We start from the raw sequence: 27,125 nt of genomic DNA, 5'->3' as shown, positions 1-27,125 counted from the left end.
CTGCCTTTCCCCTTCCTTTCTCTTTCTTTGATGTGTTTCTCATCAGGACCTGGTCAAACCAAGAATGCTGCTTACTGGAGCTATTCTTTGCTTCTGTGATGGCAGAAATCTTCAATTACTGTGTAATTGTGGATGCTGCATGAAATAACTCTTCAGCTCATGAGAATAATATGCATTTTTGTTGTTGATTTTTTTTGAAAAGAAATTTCAGGGAAATTATGCAATACCTTTCTGTTATACAGTACTAGTAAAACTCTGTCAGCCCTTTACCACTTGTGTTTTTTTAGGGGAGCTGAAATGGTTGTTGAGATTTCCAAAGTAGTTTCTGTTTTGTGACAAGCTTGAACTTGTCTGGAAAAGCTGTGTATTTCAGCAAGGCAGCAGATGAGACTGTGCGCCCGAGACCTCCCATCTTGTAGGTATTGAACTGGAGGTGTAATGCCTTCAAGTTGTTTATATTAACTTCCGTGAATACCTTAAGCACACAGACACGGTGATCAAAATTCTGAGGTGTTGCTGTAATTCCGTGTGAGTTTGATTAAAAATGTAATTATTAATGTAAAAATGTAATTAATGTAATTATTATTCCCTTGGCTGACTGAATGCTTCAGTTGTCTTAAACCCTTACACTCCAACATTTAAAATTTTTTTTTTCTCTTAGTTGGCTTGTAGATGTAGCACTTGGGGACATAGTTTAGTGATGGACGTGGCAGCAATAGGTTTATGGTTGGACTCCATGATCTATCTCAAAGGTCTTTTCCAACCTAAATGATTCTATGAAAAAGGGAGAATTATGCTGGTACAGAACTTGTTATTTCTGTTTCTAAAAAGGTACCTTATCAAATGTATTGATTGGTGATTAATTAGAAAGTAAGTCTTATGTCTAAAAAGAGCAACTTTTATATTGAAATGTGGTATTACTGCTAAGCAAATGTAAGACTGCCTGCCATCAAGTTTTGTATCTGAGTGTCAGTTTACTCAATATTCTCAATGCCATTGACCTTCGATAATTAAGAAAAAAGTGTGCTGTTCTGAGGAGATAAATGCAGCTTATGTTTGGAATGTGGCTGATTAGCTCAGTTGTGAAAGTGTGATTTTATGTCTGTAGTTTCTGGCAGGATGGATGCTGCCTTTGCAAAACTTGATGTCCCTCTTTTCTGCTCCCTGATACCCAGTTGAAGTTACTGGTGAAAATTTCCCAGGACTCCAAGATCTGAAACTTGCAAAGGACCTCTTCAATGTTCAATGAAAATGAATTTAAACTAATATGGGCTTCTTTTACCTACGGAATCATTTTTTCACTTTCAGCCTATTTCCAGTGCAAATACAAGGCTGCAGGAGTGCACTGGCTGGGGGTTTTTGATTCCTGGCCGGTGGGGTGGCTGGAGCAGGGGTTGGTGCACGTGGACTTTGCTCTTCCAAGACAGGGTTGGTGTCAAGTGTTGGTTGTTGAGAGCTGGAGCACACCGTGGCCGCCAGCACTGTGTGCTGTGGGCTGAGCAGGGATTAGAGAAACACCAGTGGAGAGGAAAGGCCAAATCGTAAAAGCAAGAAAAAAACTAAGGAGAAGCAAAATTTTTTCAGGCTTGTGAAAATTACTTGTCAAAATTTGAAGGTAGGGGATAGGTGGGCACTGGGGTCTGCTTGTTGAATGCCTTGCTCTTTTATTTTTCTCTGTGCTGCCACTTGGGCTTTGGTTTTGACTTCTGTGTTTGCTCTTCATGAGTTACTTGGACCATTTGTGACTTAAAATACATGCTTGTTTACAGTGCGAGGGCTGTTTGTTTTTAAAAGATCTCCATGATGATCAGTCAATTGCATGGTATTTTGGTGTGCCTTTTTTTCTAAGGTTAGCTTTGCCAGTTGAGATGCTCTACTGCTATATTTGTGCTGGCAAAGTACTCTGGGCTGAAGATGGCTAATAAAGTTGCATTTTGGGTGGGGCTTTTTGTTTGTTTGGTGTTGGTTTTTTTTAAGAACTGATTTACTAAAACTGTCTTAGGACTAGAAGGTATCCAAACCAAATCACAGCTTTATAAGCGTAACTGCATCAATGCTGTCTTGTGTTGGGGGGTTTTTGCTTTCTTTGTTATAGCTGGTGTCAGCCTCTTCGCTTTCTTTAAGAGATGGTACTGTGGTGGTAAATTGTGTATTTTACCAGGTTGTCTTCTGTTAATACATAATGGAGCACTGTTCCTGATGGGATCTTTGGGTGCTGATGCAATGTCAATAATTATCAGGAAGATTTGGGATGGCATGTGGTTTTTACAGACTCTTTGCTTTTGAAGCCAAATCTGCAGCCTTGAAAATCTTGGGGACTTTGTAATTCACCCCCACACCCCCCAGGTAGTATTTATTTGGGGAAATTGCATAATACTTATTATGTAAGCAGTCTCTTTTCAGCCACTGTGTAAAGTGTATTACAGAAAAAAGTGTAATTTCTTTTCTTTTAAATTCAGGCAGCAAGTGCCACAAAATAAATCCCACAAGTGAGATGGTTTAATGAAGAGAGGTTTTAATAATGGTTGTATTCTGTTTATAACAGAGGCAAGGCAGAACTGAACATGGCTCCAACAAATGTTCACACCTGTTTCCACAAAGAAATTTGATTCCCACCATGCATCTGATTCTGAGAAATGGTGATTGAGTGGACAGACTGTCTTGTGGATAAAATCAACATAGGTCTATTAAATTGGAACACATTTTTCCTGGAATATTTATAGTAAACTATGTTTTACGTGAAATCTATCCATACCTTACTTTACATCATCTCATTTAAGGATTTACTGCTTACACTGAGTTCTAGGTCCTTTTTCACAAGTCTGTGCATGTCCTCAAATAACTCATGTTGTAGAAATCTCTCCTTTTCCTTTGCAGGCTGGTGCATGGTCTTGTTTTTGAGTTTCCCTGAGAGTCTGGTTTTAAAAAAGCAGGAGTTGATACAGTGGAGTATTGTTGGGCTTGTAGGAGGACACAAGCCCTCATCCCCTTTGCACATTCTGTGCGTGCAGGCAGGACAGGCAAGGCTCGGACTCCACCACATTAAAATATGGTCTGGCTGCTTCCCAGTGTCAGGGGCCTTACAGGTTTTTACATTCAGGTTTTAGCTGTGTGCCTTGAATATATCTGTTTAGTTGAGAAAGTGTTGTTTCATGTAGTATGTCTGAGTGGAAGAGTTACTTGCTCAAACAAAAGGGACTTAAAATGAAGCTGTTAATTGTCACAGCCAGTGACTTTTTTCTGTGCGTTGCTGCCAACTGAGAGCACTTTAAACTCATGTCCAAGGTATGAGAAGACCCACATGTCTTATCTGTACCTCCCTAAGGAAAGCAGTCATTCAGTTATTCTCTATAATTACTGTACTTCAGTGGGTAGGCAGGTGTTAGTTATTCAGTCTCTTTCACTGTCCCTTACTTTTCCAGGAGTGTTTGCCTACCAGTCTCCTGCCATTGCCTCTGTCCCGAGGCATCAGGGATGATCCGTATCCGCTGTAATGGGTGGGCTACTCCTAACAATTGTGAAAAGGGGGGAAGTTTAGTAAGTATGAAAATCAGTCCAGCTGATGTAAAAATATCTTACCCAGATTGAAAGAGATGCTGTGATTGCAGTAATGTGTGAAGCATTTAGAATAAGTTGTTCAGTTTTGTGTGGTTGCCCTGAAAGCAGGCTTGCAAGTCTGAGGGTCTGGGTTTTTTTAACTACATGAGGCTGGTTTAGACTAAGCTTATATCTTCCTGTAGAAATTGTTGAACTTAAACCAGCAGACCGTCATGACCCTAGTACTGCTGTTGCTGCTGCTTTCTGTAAAATGCAGTTGTAGGTATTGCAGTATCCAAAAGGTTTACTCATCGCTGAACACTTGTAACCCAGGCAAGTTGTTTGTGCACCTGTGTACAGTGTGGAGGGTGTGTACATATAGGATTAAAATAGTTTAACTGCACGGAGAGCTTTGCTGGTCTGTAAAATTCTGAAAAAAACCTTAACGAGTGTGTTACGAGAATTATTTTTCTCTTGTGAATGGATAAGAGGGGAGTAAGTGACCTGAAGTTCTTGCTAATATTAAAAAAAAAAAAAGAAATACGAAAGAGGATTTTGTTGCTGGAACCTGTCTTCTAAAAGTGGTGGATGAGCGTGCCTCTAAAGCTGCTGTGGCGGTTTTATTTGTTTTTGAAGTAGGGAAGAAATAAATTGTGAAAGGCCTGAGTCCTGGTTTTGCAGTGGGTACTGTGCGTGGGCATGCTTTGTCTGCTGCTCATTAATGGGCCAGCTTCATTAGACTTGATGATTCAAGGTTCTTTTTATAAGCTTATCAGGTATTTTATGTCACTATATGTCAGTCATTGAAATGGTAGCCTTTAAGACACAACACAATCTGTTTAAATTAAAAATCCACTTTTCTGAAAAACACTTTCTCTTGGTGACCTCTTACCAAATACTTTGATAGCAGTCTGTTTTGGTGAAACTCTTGTTTAAGCTGCTCCTGTAAAAAGGCCTTTACTCAAGAGGAGCAGGGGGACTGTTGGTGCAGCATGGTGATGGAAAAGCGCTGTTCAGGCTGAAGGTGTATCCACACAGTGAATGCACGTGTGGCTGTAGAACAATTCATGACGATGCTAAAGGCGAAGTGCCACAGGACCTGTATGCCCTCCTACCAGCGTGATTCCTGTTTCAGTTCATGCTGTGTCCCCGACCATCAAGTCTTTGCTGCTCATTTTGATCCGTGGGACAATTACTGCTTTATTTTGCTGCGTAAAGCACAACCGTGAATGTGGGTTACAGCCTGCTGAGAGTGTCGGAGGTGCTCAGCCAGCCGGTGTGACTGCTCGCCTGCACTCTGGCTATGGCCACCACTGCTAGCGCCGGTGGGAACACATGCTGGAACAGGCTCTGCTGTGGTCAGCGTGGGACTTTGAAGTCCTGTCCTTATGTCAGATATGTTAGATCCCAGCACTGGTACTGTTAGCCACGTTACAGGATCACAAGGAGCGTGGTGTTTTACATACATTGCAGTCACATTCCTTTTTTTTGCTGACTAGGTGTACCTGAGATTAGGGGAATGAGAGACCTGAATTTACACCTTAATGCAAGCACACCGTTCCCAAAGGAAGTAGAGCAAGACTTGTGCTCTGTCAAAACGCTGGCTTTCTGTGGAAATCCCTGTAGAAGAGCTCTACTGTTGATGTCAAAATGAGCATATTTGCAAAGGGTGTTCAGTATCCAGGTTTCCTGCTCCCAGTATGTGTTTAAAAGGTTCATGTTGTTACTTTTTCTTCAGCCCTGATCCCTCTGTAAGTCAGTCCTTTGCCTGCATAAGGCAAAAGTAGTTGGCTTGAATTTGGTGGAACTGGTATCACTGAGGTTAAACTTCAGTGTAGATGGATAGTCTGAAAACGCCACCGAAATGCATTTGTCCGTAGCAGAGAGGTCTGATGCTTACTAAGCATTTGGTGACCATACCAGTATCTCTGGGAAATGTCTGCAGCCTTCAGGGAAGGAGCAGACACTTCTCTTCCAACTTGTGCTGATAGTTTTTTAACAGTTGTGCAAGTAGTATTTAAGCTACATCCAGCTTAGACTGTGTAACTTGTTGGCTTTTCCTTCTTCACCTTCGCTTCCCTCTTCGAGTTTAATAAGACACTTGGAAAAAAATATTTATTTTTTTTTTAAGCAAGCTCTGAGGTGATTTGCTACCTTTTCCTTTAGAAAAGACTTGAAACTTACTTCTAAGTTCAGAAGGACGTAGCTACCTGTGTTTCAAAGAGCAGCTTGGAGCAGCTGTTGGAGTCAAGGACTGCTTGTTGGTTTTGGATGAAGCCACTTGCCCCACACTGCCCTGGCTGCCACTGGCAGAGGAAAGAAGTTGAATAAACAGGGAAACTGTGAAATAAACAGAAACAAAACCAAACCTAGCCCCTGCCTCAGGGCGTGGGCTTGGTCAGTGAAGCAGCTGTTTCAAAATTAGACTTTCTTTTGTTAAAAGGAGGCACATAAAAGCTTTTCTGCTTTTGTTTTTGTGCCATAATGATAATTTCCATACGCTTTTCTGTGTTATTTGTTTGCTTCCAGTTTCTTCTGAGGAAACTTATTTGAAAAGTGAGCAGCTGTGTTACTGCAGCATTAAGGTGGTTGCTTCAACCTTTCCTACCTTGTGTACCCCCAGGTTTTTTAGCAGAAGTGACCATTTTCAGGTAGTGAACTTAAGCCTACGTGATTTTCTAAGTTGCCGCTCAGTCTTTAAAGATGTTAAATAAACTTTTGGCATTCCAGATCAGGCTACAAATACCCGTGCTGGGGCTTGAGCGCTCACGACCTTCCTCCCTGCAGTTCACCATGAGCATGGGAGCTGCCGCTGCACTGGTGTCGACCTGACTGGCTTTGTGGCTGCGTCGAGAGCTGGCGAGGGGGAATAGTTGGGTTTGAAAAACTGGTGGCAGGAGCCGGCAGGGCTGTCTCACGTGGGTAGTGCAGTCGGACGGCAAAGTTTTCTGTTGGTTTGCATCCTGGCATGTGCTGCTGCTGCAAGTGACCCCAGAGATTATGAAAAGAGATGATGAGGAGGAAATATTTTCTGTTTTTTTCCTCTAGATGGTTTGTATGTGTGTCATTGCTCACAAAGTTATGCTAGCCCTGAAAGCTTTTGCTCTTTTCACTCCCCAGTTTTGGTGCAGAGCAAGGGTACAAGCTCCTTAGGAAGTGGTTGCTCAACTCAGTCTACGCTGTTTTCCGCAATGCGTTTTAGTAAAAACAGGGTTCTGTTTTTAGCTTGCTTTAACTTGGAAATTCTGGTGATAAGCAATTAGCTGCACAAATCCAGGAAGAAATTAGAGGAGGAAGCAACATAACATAGTCGAATCTCACTGAGTCATTTTGTAAATCTCTAGAAGCAAGTAATTTCTCTAATCTGGTAGATGTGTATCGCCAAGGTGGTGTAGTCCTGGGGCTCAGAAAAACTTCATTTATTTTCTCCTGCTGTAGTCATCCTAAAGCAAGCAATTCACTGTTTGTCAGAGTTTCCCCGTAGTTACATGAAAATAAACCTAAACAAGGGGTGTCTTGACAAATACACCCGAGACTGAGGTGCCCTGAATATTGTGATGCTGAGAGCTGGTTGATGTGCTTAAATGGGAACCAAATGCAGCACGGTTGGAAAGCTTAGTAGTGCTTTTCAGGAGTTTCCTTTAGTTGTTCTGTTACTGAATTTGCTATTATAAAATAATTAGTATGTGTTTATTAGCAGAAAACATAAGTTTATAATATGTTGTCTAAAAATCCCTGTATTTTGTTATATAGTTGATAATCTTTATCTTTCTCTGCTCAGATAATTCACAAAAAATCTGTCATCTGACATCAGATATAAAGTAGAAAATCTTGGTGTGTATGGACAGTGTGTTTTGTTGGAGGAGGTTGTGAAGGATGTGCCCTGTGGTGTGCTTGAGCTTTCTGTTGTATTTTATTGTAGAGAGGAAGTGAAACTTCAGCTGTATTTTGCATATTCTTTTCTTCCATTTCCAAGTAAGATCTCTGTCGGCTTCTGTGTTTCATTCATCTACAAACCAGTTTCACTTTCATTACACTTTTTAATTCGACATGATGTTAAATTTGCATTTATTTGCTGTTTGCATTTTGTGTGGTATTTCCTTTTGTATAGTCATCCTGTAAAAATTTACAGTGGGATTTACAGGGCTGATGTATTGCCTCACACTTGAAAATACCTCAGTTTATCTTTTGTGTAGAAAAATGCCCAAATCTCATTTCTTTCTGCCCTGCCTAAATGCTGGGCATAGGTACAGATCAATGGCAACCTCTTAAACTGGTGAGTGACAATTGACGTGGTCACAACTCATTTTTGAGCCCATATCTCTGAATTTTCACCGTCATTATTTAGTTAACAGAAGGTGCGTTGGGGGGGCGGGAAGTTACTCAAATCCAGAATCTTGATGTGCAGATTTTGAGTCATTGCAAGACAACAAGCAAGTGAGGACGGATGTTTTGTATGGGAAACCCCTTGTGTTGACTCTCCAGTCTTCAGTTAAAGGATCGTGCTGAATGCTGTTGCTCTTGCCTTATGTATTTGCCTCTCGGAAAGCAAGCAGTGGCAAACACCCACTCACTTCTGTACCTCTTTCTCCACCAGTGCTGGGAAGTGCAGTAGCTGGAAGTTTTGGGAGCCGTCAGCCGTTGCTATGCAGATGCTGCTGGGTCCCGCTTCGTCCTGAGACGCTCCAGATGACAAAGTGCATTAGGCTGACAAACCCACACGTGTTGCGGGTCAGGCAGGCTGCCAAGCGCTCAGCACTCAGCCAGCGGGGAGAAAAGGCATTAGGAATCCCAATAATCCGCACATCAGTCTCCGTGTGCTGCTTGGTCAGTGGAGACCGAGCGAGTGAGCTGTGGAGAGATTGTGGGTATTAAGTGGGATGGGTAATGAAAGGCTGTGCTGGCGCTGATGTGAGACTCTTTAAATGGAAAATGACTTTAAATGATGGTGCCAGGGCAGTTGGAGTGATTTGCAGCTGGCACAGGTTCACAGTGTAACTGGTAGTTTTCAGTGAGACTAACCATTTCTTTAGGATGGAGCACCAGAATTGTTTTGAAGAATTAAGGAAAGGAAAAAAAAAAGTTTTAACTGAATTTGCTTGCTTTGCTTTCCTTCCTTGGGGCTTGTACCAGAATGATGGCAATTCAGGGCGTTGGTTGTGTATGTTCGTGTGTGTCTATGTGTGTACGAATAAATGCATGCCATGTGAGCATATGCAAAGCTGCAAAATAGTATTCATCAGGATGGTAACAGTGGTAGGACACTCAAGAATACAATAAAGTGAGCATTTTAGGCTTAAGATTACCTTATCTGAGAACTTTCTTGAAAAATGATAGTTTTGTCTGGACAAGTAGTTATCATTGTTATCTGCAGATCAGAAGTTGGCTTGTAGAGGACTCAGAAATATTTCTGTTTTAAGTAATTATTGCTGGCTTTTTGTTACGTAGGGTAGTGCTCTCTGCTAGTTTTGTTTATAAAGGTAGTTGAGTTTCCCTGTCCTACAGTGTGCTAGGCACACGTAGATAACTCGCACCGGTACTCCAAGTGGGGATCCAACAGTTTACCAAGTAGGTTTCTTCTGAGGCTAGTTAGGGAGAGGAAGAGCTTCCGAACTGAGTATTGTAATATTGTTTCCTGGCAAATTTTGAAACCATCTGGGTCAGTTCCTCATGCCCAGGAGTAATAATTCTGAAAGCAAAAGTTTCTGTGCTCGCAGACTGTCCTCTTCCCACGGTGCTTGAACAGCAGCTACTGATGGCAGCCCAGACTTCTCCTCCGGCTTTCCCAGACAGCAGCATTCGTGCACAGGATTGCTGTGCGTCGTGCTGCCCAGATGGAACCGGACATCCCAAAATGTCTCTTGCATGTCTGTGTTCAGTTCTCCAATTTTGTTCAGAGGACACAATGTGGGGGGAAAACCCTCCTCTGAGTGCATGGTGGCCTTTTGAAAACGCATGCCTGCCTGCCTCATCGTCCTTCAGAATGTCTTTTATTTCTTGTCATGTTTCGAAAAGCAAACTGATTTATTGAACAGTAAGGTTTCCTCTTAAACCACTGACAGTGACTGTTTCACCACAGGTTGTGCTGGGGCAGAGGCATGAAGGAGTAGGTGGGCTACCACTTACCAGTACCAGGGGGTACCAGCTCCCCGTGCTGCTGCCTGGTGCTGTGTTGGCTTCCCGGACAGTGCTGGGGAGCAGCAGAGTAGCGTCCGCTCCACCTTGTAGCAGCCCTGATGTGTCTCTTAAATTGCATAGCTGGTGCAGGCTGGAGCTTTTTCATCAAAGCCACGTTCCTGGTTGTTCAAGGACTCTTGACTGTCGCTTTCATATGAAAGGAAAACCTATCATTGATGGTTTTGTTTGTTTGTTTGGGGGAGGGGGGGGGCGCTTTGGTTTTGTTTGTTTTTTTTGTTGTTTTGGTTTTTCTTTTACAAAAAGGAGGTTTTGCTTGCTGGAAAAACTCTGTTTGTTTCATTTAGGTAAAGCCTGCAGTGTCTGATGTAGCCAAATTAAAATTACTGCCTTGCTCAACTGGCTTTTTTTTTTTTTTTTTTTATGACATCCCTAGAGATTTAGGGCCTACCGAGACTATTCAGCATCTGTTGTAGAAATGGTAGTTTCTCATTGTGCTTCTATGTGAACTTAACCTGGTTGGTAAATGATAGAGAAGGTTGTTTTGGTTTTTTGTTGTTTTGTTTTTGGTTTTTTTCCCTCCCTGAGTGTACAGTGTTCCAGTGTCATGCAAGCACAATGAAATTTTACTCTGATAAATCAGCCCACCCCTGCATTGCGAGGGCACTCCACAAAAGAGTTGGTCAGTAGAAATTTCTTAGTTGTTTTTAAGCAAAGCCATCATGTCTCTCTGGATGCAGGTTAGATACTCGGGTTATCTGCATTTCTCAAAAGTGTTACGTAAATGTAAGCATCATGCTTAAGTGACTGGAAACCCTGCTATGTAGTTCTTGCGAGTGACAATCGCTCACAGATTTGTAGGCTGTTTCAGTCCTGTCAGTACTGATCTTAGGACAGTGTTCGAAAGGGTGACAGCAACTGGAAAAAAAAAAAGACCCTTGATCTCTCTCTGCATCAGACCTGATTTTTAAAACTTAGGCTCTAAGTTTTAAAATGTCAGACTCCAAGTTTATAGAAATCACCTTGTTTCAAAGTTAAAATTTACCTTCCATTTGCTAATAAAAATTACGGGTGTTGGAAATGTGTTGTCAAAACACAAGTTCTGGACTGATGGTACTGGTGTGCAGCTTCAAAACCCTAGAATCTCATTCAACTCTAGCTGTACAACAGGTGGTGTTTTAGACATATTATTTAAATGTTGATTTTTTTGTAGACATAGATTAGACCATATTAAATTTTCTCTTTAAAATAAAAATTTTAAAATGACAGGCTTCTTCAGAATGGTACTGTATATGCTATGCCACATTATTAGGCATGTATGTCGATGTGCTCAAATTTGGAGATGCTCAAGTTTGTTAAAAGAGAGAATGCTCTTATAACTCATCTTCCTATAAGAGAAAAGTACAGGCTTTTCTTTGTGCTTACCCAATAGCACACTTTTAAGAAGGATGCTTTCAGAAACGTATTTTACTTTTTAGTTTTAGTACAAACTTTTGGGGGAGGGGATCAACTTCGGAGTTTAACTGACATCTCTTTTTTGGTAGGGAGCTCATTTTCTCAGCATCTCTCCTTTTTCTTGCTTTTTTCCAAGTTGGGTCCCTCTCCTGCTATGATTTTGAAGCGTGAAAGTAGTATATCCCAAAACCTGGAGGCAGATGCCCCTGGATGGGATATGTCAAGCTGAGTTAAAGGATGGCGTATACATGACAGTTTCCGCTACTACTCAAGATAACAGTGTCTGAAATGGAAATACGTGTATTAGCAGCAGTGATAAAGCACTTCTCTAACACCAAGTCTGGTGTTCCTAGTTTTTAGCTTTGGTTAGAGTTGCTAAAACTGTTCTTTTCCTCCATTTTTTAATTTATAACGCAATAACCATGAGCAGTTGCTTTGGGGAATCTACATGTTGCATTTTCATCAGACTCATCCATACCCTCACGCTGCCAACTGCACCTTGTTACTCAACAGGAAGTTTTGAGCCTGCTCGCTTTCCTCAGGATTATACATAGCTTAATAAACAGTCAAATAGGAAGAAGTATTTAAGTAATTGGTTTTGTTGTAAATCTGACTACTTTATTACACACATCCTGGTTGCTGCCAGCTTTATGAACTGTTTTCAAATTTTTGCTAGTGAGAGCAGCTTATTTTTGACAAGCAAGTAAAATGGCCTTAGTTTTATCATCGTCCTGGTGGTAGTAAGAAAGTAAATTTTGTGCTGAGATCAGTGAATTTTGTAAGTCCGTGTAAATCATGGAACATTTGGTATTTTGCAGTAAGGTGTGTCCATAGATGAAAACACCAGAAGCAGCCGCACAACAAATTTTACCGTTTTGGTGTGCAACCTGCTGAAGTACTGATTTGAATTTTCAGTGATGGATTAAACTGAAGCTCCGAGTGGATCAGTGAATGGGTCAATAGCATGATGAAGGAGGTTGCAGTAAGTTTCTAGAAATGAAGCTTGTGCAGCACTTGCAACGTACGTCTAAAATAATTGGTGACGAAAGAAATTTGAATATCTAAGAAAAATGATTTAGTAATCTCAAGGCCATCTTTTCAAGTTCGGGCTTGGTGTGATCTTTGCATTTACAGTTGCATCTCATATAGTAAACACTCAGCTGTGGATTTTGTATATATTAGTGCAATTTTTCTACTGTTGCAGACCTTCTTCCCTGCAAATGCAATAAATGAATAGGAGGCAATGCTTTTTTTTCTGAATGCTTAGCTATGGGCCTAACTACTGCTGGTGGTAAGCAAATGATTAGCCAGAGAGCAAAAAGGGCAGTTGTAAAGTTGCTCTTGTTCAGCTGGAATTTAGGGTGATGTTGCAATTGGGAATTGATGCTATTTTAGTCTATTACATATTGCAAATTCCGTTTTAAGCAGGAGAGATGTATTGTGCTCTTTATTTTTAATTTCAGTTTATTTTTTTAAATGGGCCATTAAAAAAATCTTAGTAGAAAATTATTTTTTATATAAAATAGTGGAGCAAGAAAGCATCTGAAAAACTGTAATTCTGGCTATGTATTTTTGTCTTAGATTTTATATATAATGATGAATCAGAAGTAGCTTTATACTTGTAAGCATAATGAAGTTGTTGTGATCATTTGGACAGTTCTGCCTCCCCATCAAACAAGACAAAATGTGCTTAAAATGTGGTAAATTTGGTGTCTTGCCAATTCTTTACTAATTTTACATTTCTTTAGAAGTGTATTGAACTCCTTATTTAAGGGAACATGCTTTATTTTTTAATGAAAGCGGAAAAAGCTAAATCAGACTTCTTCCCATTCTAGTCCTTAAAAGATGTTCCTATTGGAAATAATTCTGGCAGATGAACACAGGCACAATCTTTACTCGGAGTGCACAGCTCTTCAATGCTGTCTTGCTGGTGTTTGTGTGTGTGGTGTGTATATATATGTGTATATATATATACACACACGAACACCCCTGTGCCCCGCCGAGCTCCTGCAGTGCTCTCTGATGGAGAGCCATGCAGGTCAGCAGCCCACAGCCAGCAAGGACAGCCGTGGGGGCTGCAGCCTCTGCCTGCAGCTCCAGGGACGGAGCCGAAACCGGCCGGGAGCAGTTGCTGTCGCTGGAGCGGACCTCTTCCAGGTATTTGGACTAGGCAGAGAAAGCAACTGCAGGGTGAGCATCTGCTGAACAGCCTCAGGGCTTTTGCTGGTGCTCGTTAGCTGCTGCATATTAGATATGAAATTATCTCCTGTTGCAGTTTAGATAGGTGCTACAGATGAGAAGATGGGCGAGACTGCCAGCACCACGCGAGCTTCCAGGCAGACTCTTGCTCTAAAAGGAGAAACAGAGCAGTATTTCTTCCAAAACTTCAGCATGGCTTTTGTTTTGCCTCCTGCAGACATAGTAAGTTAAATTTTACAGTGTTGGCGGTTCAGTAAACCTCAAGCTCTCTTCCAATAACTTGATACTAGTGTTGTTATTCACCATCACTGCTCTTTTCTGTCCATGCTCTGGTATCAAAGAAGCCTGAAGAACAACTTGTGTTTAACTCTTCCTCTTGCCATCTTGTGATTTCAAATTAAATAGCTGCAAAAGGGAAGAGTTGTTGCTCTTGAGAAGTGCTGTTTTGCAGGAGACCTTGTAGGGATGGCTCTTCATTCTCCAGAGTGTGCAAGAGCTTTTGTTTGCTGCTGTTGTACACGACTTGATATCACAAACCCTCCACAGAGGCATATCACAATGAACCTGTAGTCCGAAACGTGCACCATACAATGTTAGACATCTCTCTTAAAATTATTTTTATAGGATTGTGGGGTAGAGAAGGACAAAGAGCCAGGGCAGTAAGGTAAGCAGAGCCCATGAGACTGGATGGAAAAGGCACAGGTTTACAATCGGCCTCAGGCTCAGTGCTTTTAAACCAGAAAGCCCAGTCTGTGGTTTATCAGTTTCCCTTGGGGAAAAAAACCCAACAAAACACAAACCAAGAGAGAGTAGTTTTCTGCAAGTTCCATATACTGGCAAAAATGCAAACACTGTTGCTTTCCACTGAGAATTTTCCAACAAAATCCCAAATAGCTCCGTTCTCTGGCTTGGGGCTGCTTTCTTGCTGGCAGCCCACCAGGTCCTAAGTCCAGCTGTGCAAGAATACCATGCGAGATGTTTTTTTACATAATTTGATAGGCGAATGGTCCTGACTTTCTACATTTGGATTTGTGGTAGTGCCTGCAAATGGCATTTGCTGTTTCTGGTTCTGTACTGTATTGGAACGGGTGTTTTGAGGAATTATATGAATATTCAGCTTTGGGATGGCAACATTCTGGTCAAGCTGCTTCCAAAACCACCTTACAGCCCTGACTTTAGACTGTTTTGTAATGGTATTGTATGAAACAATGAATATTAAAAAAGAACTGTAAAAGTATTGAACAACCTATTGCACTATGCTGTTGAGCAGTCATATTGACATAGTTTCACAGATCAATTCTTGGACTCTTCGTACTGGATTTGTGATTTTTAGAAAATTTTCACTAAAAAAAATTAGAAATGTGAGCTGCAGAATCAGTGCAGTGGCAACCCTGGGAATAAAACTCCTTGATTTATATGCTTTGATTTGTAAATATGCCCAAATAATTAAAAATAAGCTAAGGCTCCTGTAACAAGTAAAAATTGAGTATTCTTTTTACAGGCATCATTCAAAGAGCCTTAGCTATGTGTAGTGGCACAGAGGCAGTGACTAGCTGCTTTCCAGCAAACAGTAATGCCTGTCATGTTGTGTAAATGGAGGTGACAGCTTGCATTTCATTTAATAACTTTCCCATTTTTAATTTGATTTAAAAAAAAAAAGGGAAAATGGGGGAAAAACTTCAGCAGGTTTTCACCCTAAAAGGCAGGGCGCTGGCAGCTTTGTGAGACCACTAAATATTAAGTACTGCAAATAATTTTAAACTTCTTAAAGTTTAAAAATATAAGTACTGAGGGGGGTGTTCAAACTGTGAGAAATTACCTGAAGTCTAAAAACTTCTGGTGGACAAACATAAAGTTTAAAATACTCTTCTGAAATCTGAACAGCTCAAGGTTTGTTGTCGTGGCCAGGAACACTTATCACAAAGCTGAGGCTCCTTTATCTCTGTGTTGCCTATTCTTGGCTTTTCTGAGGAGATAACAGACAGTGGGCTGGACAGTCAAGGAGGACGTTGAACAGTTTGTTGGAGGCTTTCTGGAGGTGGTCGTACACTATTAAATGTACTTAGTTTATTTTGTGGTGAACAATTGTTTAGTTTATGTGAAGCTGTTATTTGTTTTCCACTGTTTTTCCAAAATGTTCAGACTTAACTATTCGAGTCTTTCAAACGTGTTGCTGTGCCCTTCTGTATAAGATTAGTAGCAAATGCCATTTTCTTCAGCTGAAGGGTAACCCTGTCCTGCTGGCGATCCTGTGAAAAACCAATACCTGCAGGCTAGAAGTGGTTGTTCCTCCTCAGATTAACTTCTATATTTTTAAACGTCTGTCTTATAAAAACACAGAATTATTACATCAGTGTTAGAAAGTTACATTCTTTCAATGAAATATGGCTCAGTCACCTATTTCTTGCTATCTGTCCTTCTAGTCTTCTTTTACTGTTTTTATCGTTGCCTTGTGGTCTTGTATTACACAGAGAACTTCTCAGATAAACGTATACAACTTCCATACTGCTTTGCAGTTGTACACTAAGGACAATTTGTCCATTCATCCTTTTTCTTGTTGCTAAAAAGGACTGTGTGGTCATCACAAATGAGCTGGAAAATATGCATGCAAGAATGAGCGCTCACCCTGTCACGTTTATGGCTTAATTTCTCCAAAGCTTTGGTTCTTCTGGATGTAAAAATCTTTTAAGGAGATGTTAATTTTTTTTAATGTGTTCATGGGTTAGTTTCTAGCCTTGCTTTACAGTATCACTCAGAAGTATGTTTATTGTATTATTGGTCTGGCACTGACTGTTTTATAAACACATAAATACTTTTAGTCTTGTTTTCTTGTTTTTCTTTTGAGCAAAGATATACTCCTGTGACTAGGATTATTAAAATAATCACGTACTTCACATTACACAGCGTATGAAACACATTTTCTCAAAGAAATGGTGAGCCACGCAGAGGTCTGCTGGTATCGCCGCTTGCATCAAAGCCAGAACAGCATGAAATTATCCAAATCCTCACTACTTCATGTTACATGAGGCTTTTGACTCTGAAATCCCACTCAATGCCACTTTCATTCTTCTGATAACATAGTTGTAGGAAAAGTAAGAGCAATTGTAATTAGATCCACCTTTCTGGGGATTGCCGGAGTCCCTCAAGGTCTCTGTGTGTTGCTGTGGGTATAAAGCCAACTGCTTTCTCTGCTCCTCTGCAGGAGGTGGGCGGTTTGTCTTTTCTGAAGGCAGAGGGACCAAAGAAATCCCAAACAGATATAGAAATTAGGGTCACGTGAAAAATGTGGTGCAACTTATCCTCCTATATCCCTGTTGAAATCCAGGTCCAACTAACTACCGCAGGTTGGATGTGTGGTGATCTGTGCTGCTCTACTCCTAAGCCCGGTTGCAGGGGTTAGGAGTGGAGCAGCAGAATTCCTGGGTGTCAGTGCTCTGGATTTGGTCTTGAGACAGGCTTTAAAGGGAGGCTTTGAGATACAGAAGAAAGTGCAAGTAGTAAACACTGTGAGATGCTTGCCAGAACCTTAAAAGTACAGTTGGCTTTTTTGTGTGTGTGGTTTGGGGTTGGTTTGTTGGGTTTTTTTTGGTTTTGCTTTGTTTGTTTTCTTTTGTTTTTGTTTTTGTTTTTTTTTTTTTTATTTCAAGAGCACAGTATCATAGGCACTGAGACCTTCAGGAAAGGTCTTGCATTTATTCCAGTTCCCATGAGCCAAACATCCCAGTGTCGCTTCATATGACAATCTGAGGGTATAGTATTTCCAGGCATAATATTTCTGTGCAGGTCTGTTACGAAAAGGTAGTAAAGAGTATTTGTGCACATCATTTACGATAGCTGATGGTAAAGACCTAGGTGCCAAAACCATGCGCGGAATAGACAACTGCAGTAGCTTTTTCATGCGTCAGTATGTTCGTGCTGCAAAGATTGTGGATTGTTGTGCAAGTATCTGCTCCTGTGATGTAAACTACAGTTTAGCTAATGTGAAACAACCTATTTTGCTGAACATAACTTTGAAAGCACAGTTTAGTTTAATTGCTCTAGAAGACAATCCTCTTTATGTTGAAAAAAGAAAAAGGATAGCGTTCATTTATTTGTCACATCAGTGTTGGATCTTGATGGTTGAGTCTTCAACCAGACTGTCGCTTAAATGAGTGGAAAATTGTCCAGGCAAAGCATACCTTCATCTTAATGTTCAGGTAGAAGGAAACATACCTATTTCAGATACTTGTGTTGAAAATTTGTTCTTAGAATATTCATCTGTTGGCATTACCTGCTGGCATGTGTTATTACACAATACTGGCTTCTCTGATTTTGAAAACACTCACCTGATCCTAGGTGCAGAGTAGGCATAAGTAATGGTGGCCACCAAGGTGTAATGGCACATTTTGATTTGTAGGGACACAGGTGGGGGGGAATCAAGCAGAGTCTCTTGTAGCAGATGCTGGGTGCTGCTGGTGTCAGAGGGGACCCAGCACGGACCGGGGAATGGATATGGAAAATGTGCATCTTCCTCCTCTGGTTGAGAAGACCTGGTAGCCTGCATGGCACCATGTCTTCGCATTTGATGTCTGCTTAGGAAATCAAGAACCAAGTATAATACTAAGTATTGCATTTCTTCAAATAATTTTTTGGATGTTGAGACATGCTAGCTGTGGTTTGTGTGTAATGTTGATCCTTTAAGCTTTATAGTAAATGGCATTATAGTTGTTCCTTAAGTTCAAGTGCTGGTTAGAAGGCTTGGAAGAGGCTGAGTTGGGATTTGATTTTTGTCACTGAGATGTATTCTTTATTTATGTGAACCGGTTAATGTTACAGAAAGTAAGCTGATGAGCAGATTTGGGGGTAAAAAATGGTCAATACTTGTTTCTGCAGCTGTTTATTCTTACAAAAATAATTCAGAAGTGGTTTCAACTTACTGTTCAGGTTATTCTGCTCAAGTGGTAACTTATTTCAATGTAATAGTGGTGTATTTGGATTGAAGCATTCTCTTTGGAGATTGCCAAAAAAACTCCTTTAAAAAAAAAAAAGGCCAGCTGGAACAAAATTAGGGGCAGGGAGTCTCAGACACATTGTAGTGTTCAAAAAAAAAAAACAGAAAAAGAAAAAAGGGGTCTTTCTGTTCTTGTAACTCCAAATTCTGCAGCAGAAGCCAGAGCATGTTAAATCATTGTAGCCCAAGTGGGAATGAGGCTTGTTTCTGTGCACTGAAATTTTCTGTTTTCTTCCTTGTTCAAATTCTGAAAGGGAGGATGACTAGTATCCACTGCAAAGTATTACTGAATTTACTTTTTTCCTTATTTCTAGAAGGCAATGCAAGCTACCTGCTGCCACAGCTGGAGAAGAATCTACAATGTTCATGAGGAAGGGGGGCTGCTTTGACAAACAGCATGACTAGGATATGACACGGATGGCTGTAGAGGCAGGAACAGTGTCTGGAGGGATGGTCTGTGCTAGGGGTGCTGGATAAAATCAGTGTTAGCCCTTGAAGTGTGTTTTTGGTAGGCAGGGAAGCTTGGAGCAAGTTTTGGATATTGCAGCTACTTTACTCGATTGTGGTTACTATGGTTATAGTTTGCTGTGGTTAAAAATGCGCTGCTCTACTTGCTTTGCTTGGCTTTTTTGTACAGGGCTTGTAACCGGTGTATCCTGGCTGTAGTGGCAGCGTGGGCCTTATATGAAGGATTTTATTACTATCACTATTAGTATGCCAGTTGCTTAACTTGCCTATTTTTTAACCTTCCTAAGCTTGCTGCTAGTGTGAGTGAAATGGCCAAAGTAGGAATTGGAAAGCTTTTGGGTTATTTGCATTATTTAAAAAAAATAATAAAAAAGAAATCTGTTCTAGTAGTACAGTAGATCTTGAAGGATGCTCGGTGTTGACCGAAGCCTCAGCAGCTTTCTGCTCCCTTCCTCATTGCGGCAGAAGCCCCATCAGCAGCGCTGGTCCCCTGCCCGCAGGTCTGCTGCCTGTGCATGTTGCTGCCTGCTCTCTTTGCTTTCAGTTTTGGGTTTGCCCTTACCAGCGAGCCATTGTGGCGTATAAGAAGGAATATGTAAATAAGGGTTTTGGAGAAGTTGTGCTAGTTACATCAGTGGCTGGCCAGAAAATGATAAAACTTAAAAAATGTAGTGTGCCGTCACAGGCACAGATAAGGAGCGGAAGAGCATGGGGCGAAGTGTCTCTGCAGGAGCACTTTATGGCTGGTCTTATGGATTCCAGCCTTCTCTAGGGAAACGCAGTGTGACTGACTTATGTATTTTTTTTATTTTAGTTTAGCTGAAGTTTCCATCTTAAAATTTGTATCTTCAGTCCAGCAGCACAGCACTCCTACAACAGGAGCGGCAGCTCGGTAGCTGCGGAGGCTGGACGTAAGGCTTGGAAATAACATCACAAGCAAACATGCCAGTCGTGCAAAGTAGAAAAACTTTGAAGGTGCTCTCAGATTTTTGAATTGGGATTTCCCATGAATGGCTTGGGTTTCTGACTTAGCTGGTTATGTCAACAGCACATAGGTGTAAGTCTGGGCAAAAGTGGCAGCTTCAAGCAGTGAGGTTAATAATGTATAACCATGTAGGGAGATGGTATCTGCCCTCTCTTTGAAGATTTCTTGACACTTTATCTCTTCCCTCCCCCCCCCCCCCCCCCCCCTTTTTTTTTTAGTAGGCGGTTAGCAGGTTGCTTGAGACAAGCTACTGTTGTTGCCTTTTAGTGTTGTTGTATCAATCTGAAAATCTTTTTTCCATGTAACCAAAACACTTGTGTGTTTATTCTCAGCCATACAGATAGAAATTGCTGTGTACAGGACTTTAAATGCAAGGATGCTAAATATCGTCACTGTTCTGTGGAACAGGTAACTGCTTGATCTGATCTGCAAAACATTTCAGCATCATAGTTATTTAAGGCTGAAGACCAGGTCATCTTTTTTCACTTGGAAATGTATGCAGATGGTAGCATAAAATGAGTTACAGTTTCTATGTTGGGTGAAAAATCTAAATGCCAGTGGTGTTGAGACAGGTCAGAGGCCTGATTACAACCTGTTGCATACACTTTATAATAATAAGCTGTGGTAGTGAAATGAAATATTTGGGTACATGTGGCTTCACTAAGAGCATCTTGGTACCATTGTACAGAAAACCAGTGCCAAGAGAGGCTTATTAGGTACTTGGATTTTCCTGTGATAGGGAGCAGAACTTTTCTGGGTGTTCTGTTTGTATCATCTCTAAATGTGGATGTTACATGTGAGCAGTTAGTGTTTTGCACTTTTTTTTTTTTTAAAACACATGAAACCACTGAGTAGCTTCTTAAAGTCTCTAGATGTTTGTAGTAAAAACTGGGTGCAGGCACAGAGCTCTGCAGCAGAAACCCTTGGGTTTCTGTGTTCTAGTTGTAGACTTGATGAAACTTGTGTACTGCTTTCATTGACAATCTGTTGTAGTCTGATCTAAATAGAAAATTTGAATCGTATTTATGACCAATAGAACATCTATGGGCAAGCTTGAGCAACTGTTGCAATTAGTATTCAGCTCATAATGGAAGACTAATGGAGTTGATAACCTGGTTTTCTTCCCCCCTCTAAGCTGTGTGGATGTAGGGAGCATAGATCTTTCTGGCATGTCGAAGGGGCTGAATCGATTGTAAATAGTTGGAGTATTCAGAGTATAAACTGCTTTGTGATATGCTAGGCCAGGAGGGAGAGGTTTTGACTTGTTAAGCTGAGAGGAGGTGAGAGTTTTGGTGAGGAATGCAGAAGAGAGGAAGGTACAAATTTCTGTGAGACTCTGAGGATCAGTAACCAAGGTATCAGTTACATGTGAAGCTATTTTTTTTGTGTAAGTCGTAATTTGAAATGGAAATAGTCTCTGAAGGACAGTTTTCTTGTGTATTTGTCCACGCACCGCTGGGGACTGCAGACAATTGTGTGAAGACGGTGTGTCGGAGGCTGGCACGGCCGTTCCCCCGTGGAAGCGTGAATGCCCGCTTGTCTTCTGTGCTCCTGCCAGTGAGCTTCGGTCCCAGCCCTCGGGACAAAGTCATCTCAGTTACCTTCTCTTGTTCTTTGTTATTTGTGCGAGGTTTGCTGCTTCAGGGAACCAGAAGCTCATTTGAAAAATTAAATTGAATGGTGTGAATGAGATTGATGTTTATCAGGAAACTTATTTTTATCACTCTCTCTGTTCCTTCTCTTAAGGTGTAGCCACAGTGCGTGGCTGGCAACTTATTGAAAGCTGCTTTTTCACTATCGTCCCCCCCCCCAAATTGGCTGTGATTTCATGACATGGATGGAAGAAAAGGACCATTATATTTAAGAATGTTAGATGAGGCTAAAACTGATGAAACAGCAGTTTGGAGTATTTCTTAATTTTAAAATTTCTGTCTTGTTCAGTAGCAGCAGTAGTACTTCACATTAAATAAGGGCATCCATTTGGTTCTTTATAAGTGGAATATTCTTCCCTGGCTGCTGAAATAAATCTTCATACTGCTTTTGGTGAAGTCATTTTTACTGTGTAAAATTGACTATAGATCTCTCTCTTTATTGTCATTATAGAAAACCTAGAATAAACTCTCAGTTGGTGGCACAACAAGTTGCCCAGCAATATGCAACCCCACCACCGCCTAAAAAGGAGAAGAAGGAGAAAGTGGAAAAACAAGACAAAGAAAAACCTGACAAAGAGAAGGAAATTAGTCCAAGTGTTACAAAGAAGAACGCTAACAAGAAGACTAAGTAAGTTTGAAGGATGCACTATCAAATGCTGAGTGGTTTCAGTAGCACTGTGCGTTGATTAATTGTGCAGTTAAACTAACATCATACTCTCCCTCTTCCCTCCAATTCTTACAGACCAAAGTCAGATATTGTGAAAGATCCTCCTAGTGAAGCGAACAGTATACAGTCTGGGAATACTACAACAAAGACCAGCGACTCAAATCACACCTCAAGGTAACTTTAGTATAAAGTTAAGCTCTCAGTATCTGACAACTGTGTTAAGTAGCAGACATTTTAATTTTTTTTTTATGGACAGAGACAGAGTACTGTCTAACCCACAGGATCTGCCAGTGTCAGTATGGCAAGACCATCAGTGGCTATGAGCCTTCTCCATGTACAAGCGCTCAAACACTCTGCTGGCGAGGACATACTCAGGCACTGGAAATATTTGTTCTGTTGTCCACTAAGTTTTTGGTTCTCTGCTAAAATAATCACATTGTCAATTGGGCAGTAATGCTTTTGGCTGTAAAACACCGTGGGGGAAAAACATTAACCAGCAATCGTAGTGGTCTGTCAAATTCTTATCGTTGCTTGATAGCAGTAACAAAGGTTACTTTTTTACTTCCTTATCTGCAATTCTGTCACCCTAATTGTGAAGATAATTTTCCAAGTATACGGGAATTAAAAGACTGCATGAACAGATTTGCTAGAATCTTGCTATCAACAAAAAGCATGAATGGTTGGTTTCATGTTTGTCTAGTTTCAAATGGGTAGCTGTTTATGGAGAGAGGTTTATTCCTAGTCTTGCCTATACTGATACTCCATGGGTGTTTTTTCTTTAAGCGGTGCCTTGTGCTTTATTTCTTAAATCAAAAATTCAGCATCAAAAAGCAGTTTTTATATTAATGAGCTTAGAGAGCTACAAGAGGCAGAATTCAACTGGGCACTTTGCCTGTGCGGACTATATAAGAATTGCATCTCTTTTTAAAATGTGCCATAATAAGTATTTTATAGTGAAGCCACATGAACCGAAGTAATATTCGTTAGCTGCAAACAGTTGTAAAGCACGTGGAAAATATGGTTTGCACTGCTGTTAGCATTAAGGTTGGCAAGACATGACTGCAGAAGACTGTTGTCTTGAAGTTCTTAAATAATAACATGAATATGTTTAATAAGAGTGAATATCCTTTACACGGTAACTGACTTGATTGTAGTGAAAGCAGTGTGAGATTTGCTATGCTAGAAGACTGAGCTGTTTGCGGGGACTGCTGTTAACTCTTCCTCAGCCCCCAAAGATCAAAGTGTCCATTCCTGATTTGATTAGAGAAATATGGCTTCATTGCAAAATTTTTTTGTCCTGTTTTTTGAAATGGTACTTATTTTGAGATTTAGGATGCAGGAGACTTGATGCACTTGACTAATGACATAATATTAAATTGATAGATTACATCAAATAATTGTTTTTACTCCTTGAAGGAGTCGCTCTGTCTACTGCAGAGTCTTTTAGTCCATGTTTTGTGGCAAGCTTTTGTCATTCCTAATTAATCCTTAATGGCATCAGGTCTATCTGGATATTTTTAAGGGATACATCATCTCTTTCAGTTCTTAAACTATCTTAAGTGTTTAGTGGGACTTTTCTTGGAATTCACTGACCTTAGGAGTGCTGTCAAAAGTCTTTTTAAAGGATCTGATTTTTACGGAGTCACAAGTTATCTGTGCAGATTTTTTTCATGCCCAGATTTCTTAACTGGTTTTTTGTTAGTTGTCTGTTAAGGATCTCTGGATTTTTAAGAAATACTGTTTGAACTTCTTGGATACCATGCCTGTTTCTGACAAAGCATCTTCATTTATTCCATGCACTTCCTGTGCACTTTCAGATTGATTGTTTTGAAACACATTTCTTATTTAGCTATAAATGTTGAAGCATCAGTGTGTTTAATTTTGCAAAATTACTTGAGTGGGCCAACCCCTTTGCCGTCTATAGGAAGCAAAAATTGTATGTATGTGCTGAAGAGGTTGTCTGGAGGTTTCCATCTGTGCTTCATCAGCTCTTTTTGCACAGGAGAGACCCCTAAAACACCCTGCAGAAATGGTTGGAGGGCTCAGTTCTAAAACTGATGTAGAGAATGTGTTTGTGAGCAGGACTGTGAAGAAATTCTGCACCTTGGCCCTGCTTCCCTCCATGTTAATTTGTCATGGCACTTAAAGATGTATGGGCAGTTTCATTCAGGTGCTTGGTGCATGGCTTATATCTAAGGTTACTGAGTTTTTCCTGGGCAGAACGTAGTGCAGCTTAGGCCCATATGAACTCTTTTAAAATTTTTTTAATATTCCCCACCCCGCCAGATATGACTTTTTTGACGAGCAGTAGCAGGAGTGCATGTTCAACCCTGTAGAAAGGTGGAGGCAGTAAGGTCTGTTTCAGTATCTGGGCCAGCATTTTTTTGGCTGTTTCTGAGTACAAGAGAAAACAAATGACCCAGGCAAATTACAGGAAGAACTGGGTTTCCTAGAGGAACTCGGGGCTTAGGGAGGAAAATACGTACGCGTACTATGCTTCCGGGAACGCTTGCTGTTGTGTTTGCCGCTGATGCTTTGGGCGCAGCCTGCATCTGCCGAGACGCTATCTGAAAGCTGACGGAAACCCCAAAACTTGCTGAGCTAGCTGGCCTTTCTTGTTACCCACAAACAAGGTGACATCATTTAATCTAGCCTGTGGTTACGCATTGAATTTGCCAACTTCTGCAAGCACGTATGTACAACGCATATGCGTGGGCATGTGTGTCTCACTGTTGTGGGAATTCACTGAGCACAGCTATGGATTTGAATAGGCTAGTCGGTAAACGAAGGGGCTGTTTCAAGTAGGAGGTCTTACTGACTGTTATCCCAATGCAGCAGGTTTTTAATTGTATTTTCTATCTATTAGAAATGCTTTTCCTGTGGTACTTGTTAAAAATTGAAGCAGCTTCCTAGGTTAGATATCAAAATACTATTTTTGGTGGAGTAACTTCATTTTTGGTAAGGAAGTTTGCAGAAATGCATTTGTTCTATTTTTGAAGCTGTACAGCCGTCCTCAATACTTTCTCCTGTGTAGTTCTAGAATACCATTTGGATAACTACTACTTAAGGACTTTCCCCTTGTTAAGTTACCACTGCAAGCCATTGAGTATGCATGGCAAATACAAAGTTGACTTAATTTCCTCTTTTTTTCATTTTGACCGCACTAGCCTAGCATGCTGCAGACGAGGAGGAGGAAAGGCAGATTGGTTTAAAAGCTGGAGCTTGATCCCAAAGTAAACTAACCTTCCCTCCATCCCTTGGAATAAGGCAGTTCTCAGCAAGCTACTTTTCACTGATGTATAAACTCTCCTTTTTAATTTCCCTGTTGGGAATATTCTGCTGCTTAAGCCTGACCCTTAATTAGGAGCAAAAGCTGTAAATTGCAGCAGTTGCTGCAGCTGACTTAGAATTCGCTGGTAGCTGGAGGAGTGTCCAAGGTTTGTTGTATCAGAGCTTTGGACCAGCCCCTGAAATGTGCATGAATGTCAGCTTCCTAGAGTCTAGACCCTTATTAGCTACATTACTAATTGAATGATAGCACAGCATGCAAATTACTGAGATAATCCTGAGCTATAAATACCAGTGTGTTCTTTTCTGATGATTTTGATTTTTTTCTTCTTATTTTTTTTCTTCCCCTAACCAAAAGTGCTAGCTGCAAGAAATACTGTTGTACATTCTGGATTTTATTTACAATAGCCTTGGTTCCAGAGGGAACATTTTGAGCGATTTTATACATGGGCTGATTGGGCATCTGATTTGTATAAGCTCAAAGCAGTTGAAAGAGAAGCCAAGTTGTCCCAGTGCCTGTGTTGTTTGCAGCTGCAGAGTTCCAATATGGGAATGAAAGAGCCGTGGTCAAATGCTTTCATGTGGTTTTGTATTGCAGAGTCACAGCCTTGTCTCATAACATCAGGGCACATGATGAGATGGTGAATTTAGATAAGAGAACTCTTTCATCTGCCCCTTGGGGAGGAGATCCTTTGGTCTTTTTGGCTCCTGTCCCCTTGGCTCTGCTGTAGTGTCCTCCTTTCTGGCAGAATTGGATTAGGGATAAGTCTACAGCAGAGCACCCTTTGCAGAGCTCTGCAAGACAGGTCTTTCCTCTGGGGCTGAGCATGCTGCTGCAGCCCTCACAGCCCGAGCTGTCACAGGGAGCAGAAGGTCAAACCTTCGTCCTCCGCTGTGCAGTACTCTGCTGCCTAGGTTCTCCTCCCAGTTATTGCCATCTGCGCAGGCGAGCGGAGGACAAGTCACACCGAGTTTGTTGTCCAAGGCTTTTTCTAATAAGCTTTTCCTTTCTCATTTATTTTCACCCTTTTTATAAATGTTTTCTCATTTATTTTAGACCCAGACTGAAAAATGTGGACAGAAGTACCGCACAGCAGCTGGCAGTCACAGTGGGAAATGTCACAGTAATCATCACAGACTTTAAAGAAAAGACTCGCTCCTCTTCCACGTCGTCTTCTACAGTGACCTCCAGTGCAGGATCAGAACAACAGAATCAGAGCAGCTCGGGCTCTGAGAGCACAGACAAGGGCTCGTCCCGTTCCTCCACGCCAAAGGGGGACATGTCGGCAGTCAACGACGAATCTTTCTGAAAATTGCACATGGAGTTGTGGAAACTATGAATCAGGGTATGAAATTCAAACACTCCACCTGCCCATGCTGTTCAAATCCTGGAGAGCCTCTTCTGTGCTTGAACACACACTTTCTCGGACATCGACCTCTTACTGATGCAACCAGGATAATTTCTGCTTGCCGTGGGCATTTGGCCACCAAGGAATTTCTCACCCTAACGATTACTCTTGACACTTTTATGTATTCCATTGTTTTATATGATTTTCCTAACAATCATTTATAATTGGATGTGCTCCTGAATCTACTTTTTTATAATATCTGCTGTGCACAATTTTCCATGAACATTACAACTTTTTGTTTTGGGGTAGGGAGTGGGTGGGGAGGGAAGGGGGCTTTATTTATTGCATTCACAAACTCCATCCTCTTTCAACATATCCTTTTTAAGTTCAGTTCTTCTTC

General features: G+C 41.0%; 1 protein-coding gene across 1 annotated transcript in view; it reads left to right on the top strand.

The window, feature by feature from the left end:
- RYBP (RING1 and YY1 binding protein) overlaps positions 1-27,056 on the top strand; it is a 43,774-nt gene extending 16,718 nt beyond the window's left edge. The window contains exons 3-5 of the mRNA XM_049827096.1: positions 21,873-22,049; positions 22,164-22,262; positions 26,434-27,056. Coding sequence (XP_049683053.1) covers positions 21,873-22,049; positions 22,164-22,262; positions 26,434-26,686 — 529 coding nt within the window. The 3' untranslated portion in view covers positions 26,687-27,056. The remainder of the gene's footprint in view (positions 1-21,872; positions 22,050-22,163; positions 22,263-26,433) is intronic.
- Positions 27,057-27,125: the final 69 nt, after the last annotated feature.

Source organism: Accipiter gentilis, chromosome 23 (assembly GCF_929443795.1).
Source record: "Accipiter gentilis chromosome 23, bAccGen1.1, whole genome shotgun sequence".
Classification (NCBI taxonomy): domain Eukaryota; kingdom Metazoa; phylum Chordata; class Aves; order Accipitriformes; family Accipitridae; genus Astur; species Astur gentilis.
The sequence above is the reverse complement of the archived record's forward strand: the minus strand, read 5'-3'. Positions and strand labels throughout refer to the sequence as shown.